Source organism: Ammospiza nelsoni, chromosome 5 (assembly GCF_027579445.1).
Source record: "Ammospiza nelsoni isolate bAmmNel1 chromosome 5, bAmmNel1.pri, whole genome shotgun sequence".
NCBI lineage: Eukaryota > Metazoa > Chordata > Aves > Passeriformes > Passerellidae > Ammospiza > Ammospiza nelsoni.
The window spans coordinates 16156191-16173612 of NC_080637.1; the positions used below are offsets into that span (position 1 = coordinate 16156191).

General features: G+C 36.7%; 1 protein-coding gene across 2 annotated transcripts in view; it reads left to right on the plus strand.

Annotated features, from left to right (window-relative positions):
* The window catches only part of TBC1D22A (TBC1 domain family member 22A), a 140713-nt gene that overhangs the window by 8235 nt on the left and 115056 nt on the right, over window positions 1-17422 (plus strand). For both annotated transcript variants that reach the window (XM_059472085.1, XM_059472086.1), the window contains exons 5-6: window positions 12181-12251; window positions 16386-16514. In XM_059472085.1, the coding sequence (XP_059328068.1) occupies window positions 12181-12251; window positions 16386-16514 (200 nt within the window). The remainder of the gene's footprint in view (window positions 1-12180; window positions 12252-16385; window positions 16515-17422) is intronic.

The window sequence follows — 17422 nt, forward strand, 5'->3', positions numbered from 1 at the left end:
TGCAAATTACCTTGAAATCCGTTGAGTCACACTTGAATAATTATCCTATAAAGATAGTGTAAAATGCAATTCTAGTTGTGTATGCTAACTAGAGGTGTGAAAGAGTGTGTTCTTTCACAAGAAAAATCTCAGTAAGATCAATTATGTGTATAAATTTGGAAGTGAAGATTATTTTAGTAATTGGAAACCACTAGTAGATTTTGGAGTTGGGTTTGGTCCACAGGCTGGCTACTTTGAGCTCGTGGAAATAGGCAGTTACTGCAAGAAATGTGGGCTGGTAGAAGGAGCCTGTTGTAAGAAGCAGTTTGGTTGGATGGGGACTCGAGGAGTGACCCCTGTCATTTAGCTGGTAGTGAGATGTGTGGGTGCAGGTCAGGAAGCAGAGTGGGGCAGCTGGTAGGATGGCTGAGCTCAGGAGACAGCTGTGGGGTAGCTGTAGGGTCTGTTTGTCTGCATAGCTGCCCACTCATGCTAGTGCATGCCAGCTTATTCAGCAGGAATAATTCACGGCGGTTTTATGCAATCATCCTGTGTTTATGCTTGACTTGCAGTCAGTTTGCTGCAGATTTGCTGAATTTCAGGTCTTGTCTTTCCTTGTAATGGACCTTGCATTACTAAGTGAAGATTGGCTTGCAGAATTTTTGCAAACAGTTGCTTGCTTTAACGGTGGGGGGAACAGAAATTTAACAAAGCAGTTTGGGGGTAGTATTTCTGAGAAGAAATTTTTCTTTCCTTCACAGACCATTTGTACATATTAGAGGAACAATACTGCTGTGTCTATCAGGTTTCCAATTAAAGTTTAATTCTTTTTGTCAAACTTGTGTTTTTTAGTAATCTTGTAAAATGTTTTAGGGAGATGTTTACTGTGCAAACACAATGTAAGCAATGTTGATAAAATCTGACAAAGCAACAAACAAGTTATTGCATACTTGCAACTTCAGCACAGCTGATGTATGATGGGTTACTAATATAAATTAAAAAATTAGCTGATAAAGGCATTAAGGAAGTGCTTTAATCTTCAGATGAACTATTTTTCTGGTTTTTTACACATATATGGCTAATTAGTATGTAATTGGATGTGAGAAATGTGTTTAAGTAAAATAAGAACCAGTGCTAAACCTGGTGTGCTCTGTTCTCTGCATTTAATAAAGCTTCAAAACATTGTATTGCTACCGTTATGCAGCATAACACATGTACTATTTCAGAGTCAAACCAAATAATTTCTAAAGTTGTAAAATTGTTTTGCATGTTAGAGTCACTTTTTTTCCTACTTAGTCATGACAAATCCCAAGCTGAATAAAATATGTTGAAGTTTTAGCATACTACCTTGATAAAAATAATAGAAGGCCCTGTAAAAGCGCCCATGAGAATTGTGAAGTATTCCCATCTTAATTTTACTCCAGCTGCTGTACACATTCAAGAGCACTTTCCATGGTACTTTTTTAAAAACTCATCTATTTTTCTTCCTCCTTTTGACCAGATCTCAAAAAGGAAACCTTTTCAGAGAGTACTGGAGGCTGCTGAGTTGGGTGCTGTCTTTAGCTAGCCTTTTGCTATGGAAGTGGTGGATAATGTTGTGAAGTCTTACAGAACTTGTAAAGAATAGCTGAACTTTGGATTTATCCAATGGTGGCAAAAACTAATTACATAATTTTACAGGATTTAAAATGCTGTAATCTCAGATTATTTTGTAACAATAGGTGGTTGTCTCTTTGTGCTATAATAAAAGAATTCAAGAGTGGTTCTCTGGAGATTAAATTCAGAAAGAAAACATGTTAGATATCATGTTAGATATCTCTTTTCCCCATCACAGCAGTCTTCTGTATTGTTGCAGCAACTTGAAATAGGATTTTCCTATTCATGGTCACATCCATTGTAGATTTATATTAAACCTGATCTAACATGGCTCATAAATCTAGTATTCTGTAACCAGTCTGTTATGTCCTATAAAATTGCTTGCCAAACTGGTGCTATTGAAGAGTTTCAATAACTTTACAAAATGCATTAATTGAAATGAGCTTGATTAATTTTGTTCCCAGCTTCATTAATTTATCTGCACTAAGCTACACAGTGATTTATCTCTGTGCTCCTGGTACATCCATGTAATTTAGAATTTTAATGCCCCCTACAGCTGTGAATTACTTGTAGTTGATCCTGTGAGCACCTATTCTTCTTTCAGTTTGTTGATATATAGTATAAAGTTAACATGTGTCCTACTGCTGCTTCATGTGATGTGCTATTAGTCATATCTGTCTTTTCAAATTATTATCACCAAAAGGTGTCCTCTCTAATGCTTGTTCTGTTCTAGTTAGCTTTTTATCTACAAAATGTGCTTTCCTATTTAGCTAATAAAAAAGATTATTAACCAGGCAGTATTGTACCAATAGATTTTGTAATATCTTTTTTATTAATTCAGAGTCTCCTGAAAGAAATGAATGTTAAATATCCATTATTTATTCCCTTTTTAGTTACTTGTTGCAGGATTAGTATTTTGTCTTCCCGTTTTCTGTGGGTTGGTCTCATAACTTGTATTTTCCTTTAATAGTAAGCATTTATTCTGATTACTGCTCTGGTGGAATATTTCAATCTAAAGATATTAATTTATGATTTTTCATTGTAACTAGATGATAATAGATTCTTGAAACAATTTTGAGAAGATTTTGCATAGTTTGTTTCTTCAGGATGCATTTCTCTTCCTTTGTTAAGATTGACATAGTAGTTCCAGACCTGTGCTGATTCTGGCGATTGCTCCAGTTTGGGTGCAGGACCTTACACTTGCCCTTGTAGAATTTCATGGGGTTTGCCTTGGCCCTCCTCTCCAGCCTGTCCAAGTCTCCCTGGATGGGATGTGCTCCTTCCAGCAAATCCACTGTGTCACAGCTTGGTGTCATCTGCCAGCTTGCTGAGTGTGCACTCAGTCCCTCTGTCAGTGTCATCGAGGAAGACACTAAATGGCATTGGCCCCACTGTGGGCCTTTGTGGGACACCACTTGTTACTGGCTTCCACTTGGAGCTGGCTTCCTCTTGGAGCAACTCTTTGGATAAGGAACTGACAACAAATATCTCCAGTTTTAGTGGCAAGGATGTTGTGGGGGACTGTATCAAAGGCTTGCAGAAGAACTGTAGTTTAGTTTTAGATTAATATTGTTTTTTAACAAGGACTTGTTAATTTTGACTTGAGGGAAGACTCCTTACTCTTATGTGTTCCAAACACCACCTATCATTGATTTAAGTTTTTATTGAGGGGAAAAAAAGAGAGTAAGACCAGCTGCAGCTCCTGTTAACAAGCAAGATAATCGTTCTCTTTTCTCAGTTCTGAAAAAGGAGCCTGTCACCTAAAGCTTTACCTTTTTTTTTTTTGTCAAGAGTTTTGGTATTCAAGTATGACTCAAATTAATAAATGGGTAAGAGGCATTGTGAACTACACAGGTGAGCCTAGTTCTGAGGTTCTGGACTTCTTGTCTATAAATAGGAGATCTATGGGATTTTTGTTAGTATCAGAATAGCTTAGAGGCTAAGCTGTTTCTTTTTGTATGGATGTCCACAGGGAACATTTCAGGTTAAAACTATTGATCTGTTCAAAAAGAAGTGTGCTCTTAGCACAGTCCTTAAAACTCCTATGTTATACTCATGGCTCCATTAATGAAGAGTGGAGTTCTGTACTGTGTCTTTTCCCAAGTGGATTTGGATGTAGAGAACTACAGTGGGACCCCTAAGTTCAGTTGATGTGAAGGGGTTACTGTTAAAAAAACCCCAAACACTAAATTCTCATTCAAATTTCTGTGTACATAGAAAAATTGCCATGGTAGTTACAACTAACTGATCATCATAAAAGAAAAGAGTTAGCATTCTACTCCTGATTACAAGACTGGTTAATTAAAAGGGGTTTTTTGTGTCTGTTAAAGTTTTAGCAGAATTTTTAGGAGATCATTGCACTGAGTTCTGGTCAGGTGTTCAAAAACAGTCTGTGAGTCTTAGCCATGTGGTGAACAATACCGTGAAGAGGGGTATTTTAGTCTGGATGAACTGGGAGGAAGAGAAGTATTACATGATGAAGTGTTCTTGTAGTTTTTGTGTTTGTATGGCTGTTTATTGGTTTGTTTTTGGTGTGCCATCTCCCTTCCTTACCTGAGAGCATCGTGAAAGCTGAACTTAACACTTTGTGAAACCTGTATTATCCAGTAAAATACATGGGTGAGAAGGTCAGTGTTCCCTCTTGAAGTCATAGACTGAGGGAGCAGCTTTGCCTCTTCGCATGATGTTTTGCAGACTTGGTGGCATGGGTGGGACTTTAGCAGGAATGTCACCAAGAAGACTACTGAGAACTGTGAACATGCTGTGTGTCCTGAAGCTTTTGAGCATCAAGATCAGCAATGTGCATGTTGTCATGAGTGGCACAGCTTGTAAATCAGTTTACAAAGGCTCAAGGAAGTATAATTATAGGTTTTCTTGCCAACATCTCTTTCACTATTAATAATGTTGGAACATAAGTCATTGTTACTTCATTAGCAGCATGCCCAGAACTGGAAGAAGTACATAAAACTTGTCTGGGATGGTAAACACAGTGGAGCAAGTTTCACTGTGTATGTCTGTGCTGTGCTACCTCCCTGTTGCATATTATTGGTTAGGTTTGCCCTCATGTGTGTTTTAGCCACAATGGACAATTACTCTGGATGTGATGTATATTTGCAGTTAACTGAGAAAAACTTACATGGATTAGAGGTTAAGGGCTGGCCTTATACAGGAATTTGATATAATAGAACCTATAGTAAAGCTAAACTAAATAATACTTCCAGTGCAACCACTGAAGTGAAGACTCATAATCAAATCTTTAAGAGCTGCCTCTTTTTAACATTCAGAATAGGGTATAAAAAGTTTTCCCTTAGTTGTACATGAAAAGTTAGAAACTGTTTCAATGGCATTAGTGTAAAAATAAAAACAGTTGATATTGCACAGAATTTGGATGTTTTGGGAGAACTATGAGAAACAACATCTGCTGCTGCCACAGTTGTTCTCCATTACTTTTCATTTACATCACTGGATCACTGGCTTCATATGTTGCAGGTCTTGGCAATTTCAATATTCTTCTTTTTGCCTTAGTTTTCCTAATCACTTGCTTTCTTGTACCTTGTAAAACCAACCTCATCTGCTTCTGTTTCTGACTTCTTATGTAAAGTAGCAGACAGGATGTACTTTCCTACTCTTTTCTAGCAAAGGCTCTGAAAAGGATCTTACCCTGTATTTACAAAGGTGGATTGGACTTTATTTCCTGTTTCTGCAGCATTCAGAATAATTCTTTGTTCCATTGAGAAGATTAAGGGCAGTGTTTGATTAAAAAAAAAAAAATTTAATGAAGTGCCTAACAGAGCTATTATTCATTTTGAAAACCAGTTGCTGTGGTTGCCATAGTAATAACAAGCTCTGTATTAAAGTTATTTTCTATATGTACTGCCTGTATTATAACGTGCTGTTGGGGGAGCTGCAGTTCTGTGCATCTCTGTTTTTGAAAGAATTTTCCAGCTTTTTATAGTTAAAATATCCAATGAATTTATGTTGTAGGAACATAAAACTTGTAAATCTAGTTTATCATATCTATCATGGAGTTGCTCATGCAGGCCATGACTTCATGTAGCCATGTATAGTAATATCAATGAAATAACAGCTGTATCAAAAATGAATAATACATACAGAGAAATTTGAACTCCTTTAATATTTCTTATTTCTTATATATTTGTAATGGGTAGAATGATTAGCTTGTAGTTTCAAGAAAAATACTTGTCAACTTGGTTGTTTGGCCTCGTGTTTTAGGTGTAGTGGATAATAACTCCAGTAATTGCTTGTACAGTTAAAAGCTGGCAAACTAATGGCATGTTTTCTTTGTAAAATTCTCCATGAAATATTTATGGAATATAAGAAGTCTTTAAATCTAAATGCAGTTAAAGGATAGTCCTAAGATTTGTTAGAACAATTGCTTTAAACTTTTTCTTTCTCAAAAAGAGGAAATGTATCTGGAAATGTACTGTAGTAAGCCAGATCAAATTTTTTCCTAAATTAAATTAATCATATTAATTTGAAGCATTTTCATACCACATTATACCTTCATAATAAAATATCCTAAAGCAATGTTTCTGTGAAGAGTAACTGCTGTCTCCTAAGCAGAAGTGATAGTTGGCTAGGAGGAGCAAATTGAGATACTTTTTGTCTAAAATCTATGGGGATTTATAAAGTCTTTCATACATTGGTCACAGAATTGGTTACAGAATTATGTCAAGTAATGAGGCAGCTGAAAAACAGACTAACAATTGGGGTTTAAACTGTTTTTCAGAAAGTATCCTTTTAGTTTGAGAAAGAGTTCACAGACAGGGTTTTACAGGTACTGTTTTTGATCTGGCTTATTTCAGCTCGTTCTTTGCTCATTCTTTTAAAAAGTGATTGTGTCTGTAATTAGAATGTTTACAAGTGCTCATTTTCAAAATAATTGTTCTGGAAGTTTAGGAAAACATTATTTGTATTGAAACAAGAATATTTTTGCAGTACTTTCTTGATTGAAAATGTGTGTCTGATTTGTAGGTGCTATTAATACTCTTTTGTAGAAGGTCTGTGCTTGGGAACATGCTCAGTGACTCAAAACTAGGATGTCTAATTCCTTGGGAAATCTACCAGGGGAAGGAGTTGCTCTAATGACAATGCATTGATGTTACGCTTTGACTAGGGAGAAAGTAATTTAATTAATTATGAAACTATTTGTCATTGGCTGAAATGTTACAAAGTTCATAAAATAGTTTGGGTTGGAAGGGACCCTTAAGACATCTAGTTCAATACCCATGCAATTAGCAGGGACAAATTCAACTAGATCAGGTTGCTCTGAGACCCTCACCCAGACATGGGATATTCACAACTCCTCTGGGCAACCTGTGCCTGTGTTTCACCATCTTCACTGTAAAAAATTTCTTCCTTACATCTAGTCTGAAGCTACTGTCTTTCAGATTAAAATCATTACCCCTTGTCACATCAAAACAGATGCTGACAAAAAGTCTGTCCCCATTTTTCTTATAAGCTCCCTTTAAGTATTGAAAGGCCACAACAATGCTGCCCAGAGCTTTTTCTTTTCCAGGCTGAACAACTCCAACTCTCTCAGCCTGTCTTTATAGGAGAGGTGATCCAGCTGATGCCACAAGCTAAACAGTTTCCTTTAATGAAAGTTCTTCATGGTGCAAATACAGCTAGATACACACATAATACAGGGTGACAATTTTATTAGTCTAACAAATTAGCATACTTACGAGAAATCATCCAATTAGAAGAACAGTTAAGTAATCTCCCTTTTGTTTCTGCCCCCCACTGAAGCTGCCCCTAGCTTCTAAACCCCCATTTTTATGGATATAATACATAGTGACAAAGTAGTGGTTCACACTATAGAGGGAAGACTAAATAAGATTCCAGGAAGGTTAGCTTATTGTTCCATAATTTAGTTAATGGGGTAGGAAAAGTAACTATAGTTAGTTGAGGAGCTATATAACTATATAGTAGTAGTCTACAGAGCTACAACTATATGGAAAATATAAAAAACCCAAAAATCTGTTTAGCATTACAGCCCCTGATCATCTTCATGGCCCTCTGGACTCACTCTAAAAGGTCCATTCTAAAAATATCTTTCTCTTACTGATGAATGTAGAGCTGGATGCAGCACTCCATGCCCACCTGGAGGTCTCACCAAAGAGTAGTAGAGGGGGCAGAATTACCACCCTTGACCTGCTGGCCATGCTGCTTTTTGATGACACGTTTGGCTTTTTCACCTGTCCAGCCTCTCGTCCACCAGTACCCACCAGTCCTTCTCCCATGTGTATTGCCCTAATCCCTCTATCCCCTGGCCTGTAGTGATACTGGTTGGTTGCCCCAGCCCACATGCAGGACTTTTCAGTTGTTCTTGTTAAACCTGATGACATTCCCATGATCCCACTTCAACTTGTCCAAGTCCCTCTGAATGGCATCCCAGCTCTCAGCTGTGTCAGCCACACCACTCAGCTCAGGGTCACTGTAAATTTGCTCAGGGTGCACTTGATCCCACAGTATGTGTCACCAACACAGAATGATACTGGGCTCAGTCTGGGCTCCTGAGGGGCACCACTCATCCCTGATTTCCAGCTCGACCATTACTCCCTGGATGTGCTCATTCAAGCAATTCTTCATTCACCAAAGAGTCCATCCATCAAATCCACTTCTGTCTCCAATATAGAGAAGGATTTTGTGGGGGACCATGTCAAAGGCTTTACAGAAGTCTAAATAGATGACACCTGTAAAGCCTTTCCTTGTCCACTGATTAGTCACTCCATTGTAGAAGGCCTAAGTGCTGCTCAGGCAGGACTTGTTCTGGTCAGCTGTGCTGGCTGTCCAAATCACATCACTGTCCTGCCTTCACAGAGCTTCTAGGAAGGTCTGTTCCATAATCTTCCCAGGCACAAAAGTGAGGCTGACCAATCAGTAGTTTCCAGGGCCCTCTTTTTTAAAAAAATTAAGTCTCTAAGGTAACCTGAGAACTGGAATGTGAGTATTTCAATTACATGTGGTTATTTGATTTTTAGGAACTCACCTGTTGAGTAATTTGTAAGAATAAAGCCCATCTTAAAGACTGTAATAGAGACGCTGTAAAATTTAGTTATGTATGTCTAATAAAATGCACATGTAATTAATGTATTTTAACAGCAGTATTAGAATTTAGCTTCACTGTCAGTCTTTTATGTATGTCTAAAATGGTACTCTTGTGTATATACTTTAATTTTTTTTCCTCTTCACCAGAAGCATTTTTATTTTATGTTATATTAACATTAGTCTAAGCCTTCCAGGAATAACTTTGGTCCTGCTGTTGTAATTGCTGTTGGATAGGGCAGGGTCCTTTGTTTTCTTTCCTCTTGTTTTGGTGATGAACCATCAGAGGAAAGCATAATGTGATTTGATGCTTTAGCAGTAGTGTCATGCAGGGGTCAGACTGTGTGCTTTTGGGGTTTGCTACTCTACCTGATAAGAATTCTGGCCCCTTTGAGTTTTACTGTGTGCTCTTTGTCACTGGCAAAATAGTAGTTGAGGTCACTGAGGTGAGAAGTTAGGCTGGAATTCTCTGTGTTTTTTGGATTAGTCTGGGATCCTGGAAATTCAGAAGGCTATGATATAGGACAGCAGTCAGTGTGAAGAAATAGAACTATCACATACCCAGGGCTAATGGTTTGTGATGGAATTGACTTAACTCTCAGTTGTGCAATCATCTGTCTTACAGTCCTCTGTCCTGAAAGCAATTACTGTACCACTTATGAAAGCAAAACCAGAAACAAAAGCCTTGAGAAAGTTCAGAAGGATGGCATGACAACAGAGCAGAGTAGATTATTAAATGCAATAGAAGGTTATTAAATACAATCCAAAAGGTAAAGTTCTGTGTCAAATAAGGAGAGAAGAGCAGAATATAAATCCTGTCAGGCCAAATGAATGGAAGCATTTCTAAATGAGAGTTTGAGAAACAACTTGGAAACATATAAAAACTAGCTTTAAATGTTTTTCTCAGATATGTTGGGAGAAGGAGCATTGCTGAAGATTTTGTGGGCCCAGCAGACAATCTAGGTGTAAAAAGAGCTCCCAGAGAGGATAAGGCAGTGGCAAAGCAATGTAAATAATTGTGTTCAGCATGGAAGAATGTAGGGATGTATTCACTCCCAAATCTTACATGATGGATAAATAGAGAATCTGTTTCAAATAAGTGTTATGTTGTAAAAAACCACATCATTTGTCCCTGGTTTTCATTTCCATGACCAGTGCTGAGATTTCCTTCCAGAAAGAGCAGTCCTTTTGAGCCCACTCCCATCATGTGTGTTTCTGTTTGAAATTACATGATAGCCCAAGCTATCCCTAATCAAAGGAAGTGTATGTTCATTGCAGAATAGCATCAGGAGGGGAGGGAGGGAAAATCAGCTGTGTTCCAATTTGCTTTTGCATTTTCTATCTTTGGTCTTAAATGAGTTACTTAAAAGTAAGTGGAATTTTTATACTGGGTGATTTGGGATGATCTGTCACTCAATCATATGCTTCACATTTCTGATTGTGACAGCAGATCTGCATGTTTTCCTTTTTTATACTTACTTTACATGTGCTGTTTTCAGAGGTTGGGATCCGTGTTTGTGCATGGATTTCTATTCAGGTGAGTTAAGGGTGGAGCAAAAATATGGAAAGGTGAAAGATTAGAGTGGGTTCGGTGGGTATAGAGTTGAGAATTGACAACTGTGTTGCTGAGTTACAATTTATTTTCTATTTTCTTCATATACTAACTACATAGTTTGTAAATGGTATGATTGTGCATAAAGGTAGCCAAAACTTGAAACTTGAGCAAAATGATTGTGTAGGGAAATAATAAACTAATGCACAAGATAAGTTTTCATTCAGCCCGGACACAAATAGATTAGACCCAGTAAAGCATATTTGTTCATAAATACTGCACAAGGACAAGTAGAGCAGGAATATGCACAGCTGGAGGTTTTGCTTTTGAAGACTTGAGCTTTCATTGGTATTAAAACAACTGGAGCTAACTGTCATGCTTTGGGGTGGAAGGGAAATACATATATGTATAATTTGTAGATTGTTTCATTAAGGTAGATATCTCTTTTTTGTTGTTTTTGTTCATAAACTATACGAAATACTGGTTTTCTACTCTTGTTCCTATTATATGTTTATTCTGACCAGTTCCTGCCTTTCTGGCTTTTAGAGGAATATAACCAGAGGTACTGTGACTTATGCTGTAGTGCTTGGTATGGTGTGGATTTACTTGGAATCAGATCATGGGTGGAATTGCAGAAGTGGTGGGGGCTGCAAGCCAATGCTAAAGCTGCTTGGAGGCTGGGCAAACTCCCTGGGCTGTGGAGAGCTACTGTAGGTGATGTGAGAAATTGCTGTATGTAACAAACCACAGTGTGAGAAGCTGACACAAGCTGTAGATGGCACCCTATGGTATGCCTGGATTTCACAAGTAGGAATTTCACAAGGAGGAATTGTGTGAGAGGTGCCCAAACAGTGCCATTGTATGGAGAGAAGCACTGAGAGGTCACTTAGGGAAGTGCAGTGTTACAAGTCCAATGGTGCCTGATAATCATTTCAGAAATTCCATATTTAGGTATAGCAGTAGCAAAACTGGGACCAGGAAGGGAAGAAATAATTGGAGTGATTTGTTAAATGGGGCAGAGAAAAGGAAGTAGAAGCATGCTGGAAAAAGAAGATCAAAAAATGGGAAACAGGGTTAAGGGATGTTACCAGCTGCTGTCTGGGGTTCGTGTTGGGCAGCTTGTGCATGATGATCACAGCTGGAGTATGACAATAAATTAAAATTCTTTCAGTTGCTTATTGCACCTTTTCTCATTGAATCCTTGTGTTTGCAGTGATGGCATACTCATAACAAAGTGTATTTGTTGTGCCAGCCTGTGACTTCTTGAATTTATCTCTTAATCTGTCTGTTTTGTCTGACAAGTTCTACTTTCTGTTTTTTTTTTTTTTTGCAACTTTGGTTCACACTGGACTCTAGCAGTGTCATATTTTTCTAATGTTACTGATCCTTAGGTAATTTTTTTTATTCTTCCAATGCCTCTCAACTCCTTGAGAGGAAGGATAAGGGGGAAATTTATTGTGAACTGTGAAATTTCTTGGGGTTATGTGTATAAGCATGCTTTCATGCTTCCTCCATCCATGCATATTTAGTGTGCAGAAGTACTGTGAACTTCTTAATGTTTTTTGAAAGCATATACTGCTGCCCCTTATTTTGTGCAGACTTTAATAATATTACAACTGTTTTACCTGCTTTGATACAATGTATTTCTTTCACATGTATCTCAAAAATATTTGGAAGAATAATACATTTATGTAGTAGGTTGCCAACTGTGACTATATAAGGCATGTATACTAAACAGTAATGCTGAGAAATACTCCAGAGAGTTACCTTATCACACTCAGTACCTACTACCATAGGTGTCCCTATGGATAGCAATTATCCAGTATTTTATTAATTCATTAGGATTGCCCTATATTTCTGTAATCACTGGATTTTCTAAGAAGACCATTGTTGTGAACGCCTTTATGCTAATTTGAATGTATCTGTGTATGTAAATTGGTAGTAATTTCCTTGCTTCTCATGAAACCATTGTGTTTTAATAGATGAATTGAGAAAATTGAGTTGGTCTGGCATTCCCAAACGGGTTCGTCCAATTGCATGGAAGCTTCTTTCAGTAAGTTGTGGTTTTTTTTATTTTATTCTTCCTTTGCATTTAGTACTAATAGTTTTTTCAGGCATTGCAAATGATTTTGTATGAATTGTAATCCATCAGTGATGGCTGGAAATGTGTCTTGTGCTGAATTGTAATGGAAGCTATGTTCTTTTACTCAGTTTCAGGATTAATCTATCAAATTGAAAGGAGGGGGATGAGAAGTAGTAGTAAATCATGCCAGCTGTATATCTTTATTTTTCAGCCTGGCTGTCTGTGAAAGAAGGGCTCGTGATAACAGTGGCTTCTTTCAACCAGTTTTGATGGAATGTTGGAGAGTTCAAAGACAAGTACATTCTTGACAGTTTTCTGGAAAACAGACACACAGTAGGGAAAGCAAAGACTATCAGCGTCCTACGAAGGGCTTCATTCTGACTTCACATTAAAGTAACTGCAAGAAAGGATTAACACTGTAGTGAGGAAAAGCAGTGATAGCATCTATAGGTGTTTTTGGCTGATTCTTCTGTAGTGCTTTATGATGAACAATTCTGAACCACTGTGTCAATTGCGTTGTGGCATTGGCTCTCCTGATGTCAGACCTGTGAGGCAGTTCAGAGACAACCTCAATAAAAGCCTAATCCCTTTTTTGTGGTGTGAGTGTTTGGCTGGCTGAGCACTCTTCTCCTTCCCTATGGCCAGAGGGTATTGCAATGGCTGTAGCTTGGGAGTAGGTTGGCTGAAGTGCCATGGAGGTGTTTCAGTTGGGCATGTGGGAGAAGCTTGTGGAAATATGTGATTCACTGGGTTTGGTGTTATAGAATAGGATTTTTTTCATCTTGGTGTTTGCACTATGTTTAAAAAGGTTCTTCTGCAAAAATGCAGTTCTTCATAAAGGTATTTTTCATGTCTATCTTTTCAGCTATAATGCTTGTGATGACAACTAGTTAAGCATTTTAGCTGTTATTTGTCTGCCTGTGGTTGGGAGAAAGTTTATGAGGATGTTTGTATAAAAAAGAAGCAGAATTCTCATGATGTCTGCTCTCCAGAGACTGTGAAAGACACTTTCTCAACAAATCTTTGTGCATTTAAGAACTGTTTAAAATTCTGAATTATACACACACACCAGTTTAGCACTATCGAATTTCTCAGAGAGTAGACTTAAATAGCTTTGCTTTTTATAGAATAATTCTGTAGGGAATGCAAAGTATTTACTTCAGATTGACACTGATTTCCAGTGACTGAAAGAGTCTTTCTTGTTGATGAGTTCTACTAAATTTGCAGCTTAGTTCCTTCTAATGCTAAATGCAGATGCAGTTTAATGGTGGATATTCAAATATCCTGCTGTAATTGAAATTAAACATGGAGCTTACAATTTATTTTAGTTCTGTTTCCAAAGCTATATGTGATTTTGCTTGTAAAAAAGGCATTTTTTTTTCTCTTGAAGTTTAGGATGTCTGTTTAAAAATTTTAAAAAGTAAGAAAAATTATGACTAACTCAAAGTTGACTTTGAAATGTAGTAAGCTAAAGCATAAGCATTTTAAGTTCTGAATCAGAAGACTGACAGTAGGGTTTAGAGAGTTGGAGTTATGCAAATTATAAAAATATAAAATGAGCTGACTCCTCTTGCTTTCTTGTAAGAGCATAGGCTTTCCTGGTGCTTTAACTTAAATCCAGAAGTTGATTTTAAATTAGCATTCCTGGTCCAGAGAATGCCTAAGTGTAGAGTTCTCTTGTTCTGTTGCCTTAACAATTCCAGAATCTATTTCAGTTCAATTTGCAAATTCATCTTGCCTTATCTCTGCAAAAACTTGCTTTCAGGTTACATTTTTTGTAGTTTATCAATTAATTGGATTTTTTTTTTGAGTAAGGGTTTTATGAAACTGGCTTTTTTGTTTGTTTTTTTCTACCTCCAAATGGCAATATTTTGAAAATTCTTAGCTTTTCTCAGGTAAGTAAGTCCTGCTGTGATTTCTTATCTATTATGTGGCCCTCATTTAGTACGTTTTGGAAACTCAAAGACAAGTCTTTTAGTAATCATTACTTTTCTATAATGTAAGGCAGCATTTTCTTTCATCTTCTTTCCCAAGTGGGAAAGAAAAGTGCTTTCAGTTTTTTGATCATAAGCTCCACCATGCTTTTCTGGTGGTGACCTACTGTTAATGTCCCAGGTAAGGGGGACTAATAAGGATAATCCCAGGGCGTGTTTAAAGCCAGGCTGAGTGGAGCTCGGAGCAACCTGGTCTAGTGGGAGGGGGGTTGCAGCTAGGTGATCTTTAAGGTCCTTTCCAACACAAACCATTTTATGATTCTATACAGTCACCAGGAGCTCCTGGGGAAATAAGTGTTCATAAAAATCAAGTGACATTTTGGTTAAAGATTTGTTGCAATACTGAAAAAAAACCCAGACAACTGAAGAAACCAAAGCATGTTATGGTTTTATGTTTGTTTCACAGTTATTAAAAGTCTTATTTAAAAAGCCCAGACTTAATTTTTTCTCAGGTAACAGAGTATACTTGGTGCTAACTGAGGCAGATGATGATTGTTTTGTTTGTAAAACCAGCATAGAAATTGGAATTCTAAAAATATAACTTAAGAAATGGATCAGTTATTTGTTACATAGCCAGGATGGTAATAATGTTAACAAGTGTTTGATGAAGACTGTTTTTCACTATAATACTCTGTTGATGTTATGCATGTCTACTGGTAACAACATATAGTAAAAAAAGGCATGATTTATTTTTAATATATAGCTAAAGTGTTAAGCACACTGTACCTAAACAGCAAGAGCTGTAGAGGCTCTCTTCTCTTTTGAACAACAAAACCAAAGATATGTTTACAAAAGCCTTTGGAGGAAATTAATGAATAAACAGATTAAACTCTCCACCAATTTATTCTCTGCTGATACGTTGCAAGCCTTCCCAACTTTTAAAAATAAAACCTAATTTGTAAAGGGAACAGGAAACATGACATGTGGAATTGAAAGATTAGTTCAGTCTTTGAAACAGAATAATGGCAAAAAGACTTGCTGAGAAAGTATCGGTGTGCTTCAGACAGTCACATTTGATTTAAAAAATGAATTATTTTCTAAAGCAACCAAATAAGATATCCTACAGGGATGAAACCACTATTGTTGAGAATAAATGGGAACACTACTGTTGAGAAGAAATAAATTTTATTCAGTAAAATTATTGAATAAATTCAATATTTAACACAAAACACTGGGATAGGATATTAAATGTCAGACAAAGTCTTTAGGAAAAAGTGAAGCTGGTGAGGTTTGAAGTACTTGGAGTCAAACACAAGTCTGTATATCTTAAAGAAATTCTTTTCGCCAAAGAAAGTACCTCTTAAGGTATTTGAAATGTAATATGGCTTGTATACTTATTCTCCTGTCATTATAAATGAAGTAATTAAAGTGTACAGGAATAACATTTTTAATACTTTTAATATAGTATAATAGAATTGTATGGGTTGGGAAGGACCTTTAAGGCTGTGTAGTCCAACCATAAGCTCAGCCCTGCCAAGTCCACCACTAAACCATGTCCCTAGGGCCAATCTGTGTGTCTTTTACTGCCTCAGGGATGGTGACTCAGCCACTTCCTTGGGCAGCCTGTTCCAGTGCTTGATAATCCTTTCCATGAAGAAGTTTTTCCTAGTATTGAATCTAGGCCTCCCTTGCTAATGTATATAATGCCTACTTAAAGGCAATTGAGTTAATACACAGTGTTTAAAAATTTAATAAAATTGCTCCAGTACTGGCCACATAGAAATTAAGGAACTTTCATGTTATTAAAGTTACCTAAACTTATTTATTTAAGCTTTTCTCCTCCAAAATCAATACCATTTTAGTGTTTTTGATGAGAAATTGCATTTTGCAGAAAGAAAAAAAAAAAGAAAAAAAAAAGAAAAAAAAAAGAAAAAAAAAAGAAAAAAAAAAGAAAAAAAAAAGCAGCTGTTTTTATGAGATGTTTGTATCTGAACTTTTATAGGAGTTGGAGGGATTAGAAAAAATAGTTTAGTAAAGGATTATTTAGATTTGTGTGGGAGTACTTGGCACTGCATCAGTTTGTTAGAACTCTTATCACATGTAATCAAATGCCAGCAGTGCTTTTTGTAAGGCAAAGAATAATGTCTTTATAATTTCACTGTTTTTTCAGGGCTATCTTCCTGCAAACGTGGACCGAAGAGAAAGCACTTTACAAAGAAAACGCAAAGAGTATTTTGCATTTGTTGAACAATACTATGATTCCAGAAATGATGAAAACCACCAAGATACCTACAGACAGGTAGAGCACCTGATTGAATTGACCTTTATCTACAGAACACCTTCTAAAGGACTTAAAGATTCTTTTTGAACTTTGGTGTTGTTTTTCTCTGTTTCTTTAATCTTATCAGATAGACAGCCCTCTAATAATTTTCCTAAATTTTAGAAGAAAAATATGAAGTAGTTTTCATCTGAAATTCAAAATAGTGGATTTCTTTTAATGTTAGCATTAGTGTTGCCATGGTTTTCTGTTTAAAAATAGTTGCATTTTCAAATCTTTCATCTCCTGCTCAAACCCTCTTTCAAATAAGTGAAGATGGACAGGGAAGGTACAATGGTGACTGTTTCTTACTGGCTCCAAACTTCTGCATAAGAAGCTGAGACTGGATATGATGTGCAACATAAATAAACATAGGGTGTCAAACTTTCACAGTCACCCAGATAAGGAGATAACTTTTCTTCAAGTTTTGTATTGAAATGAGTAGTTTGTAACACTGAACAATGATACTTTAGCCTTCCTTGGGACAGAAGAAGCTACGATGTTTCTTTCAGCTTCAAGACTAATCTTTACTAAGAAGAAGTATGTAGCATCACTAATACAAGGCTTGTGAGTAGAAGACAAAATCATCACTTGAGCACTCTGTTGCATAAAAGTCCTTTGTGAAGTTTGGAAAAAAACTTTAGGAATACTGGTATTTTTGTGCTCTCTTCTTGATTGTCAAGTATGTTAAATAGGTCTAAACCCTTCTTTCACCTTTGGACATTTGGACTTGATGATATTACAGGCCTTTTCCATTCTTAATGATTCTATAATAGTGGCAGTTGAATGTGACTTCGGAGAAGTAGTAGTATTGTTTTACTCATAATTACCCTAAGGTCATGAGTATTGCCAATATGATAATAATTTGCAAATAATTAAAATGTGATGTA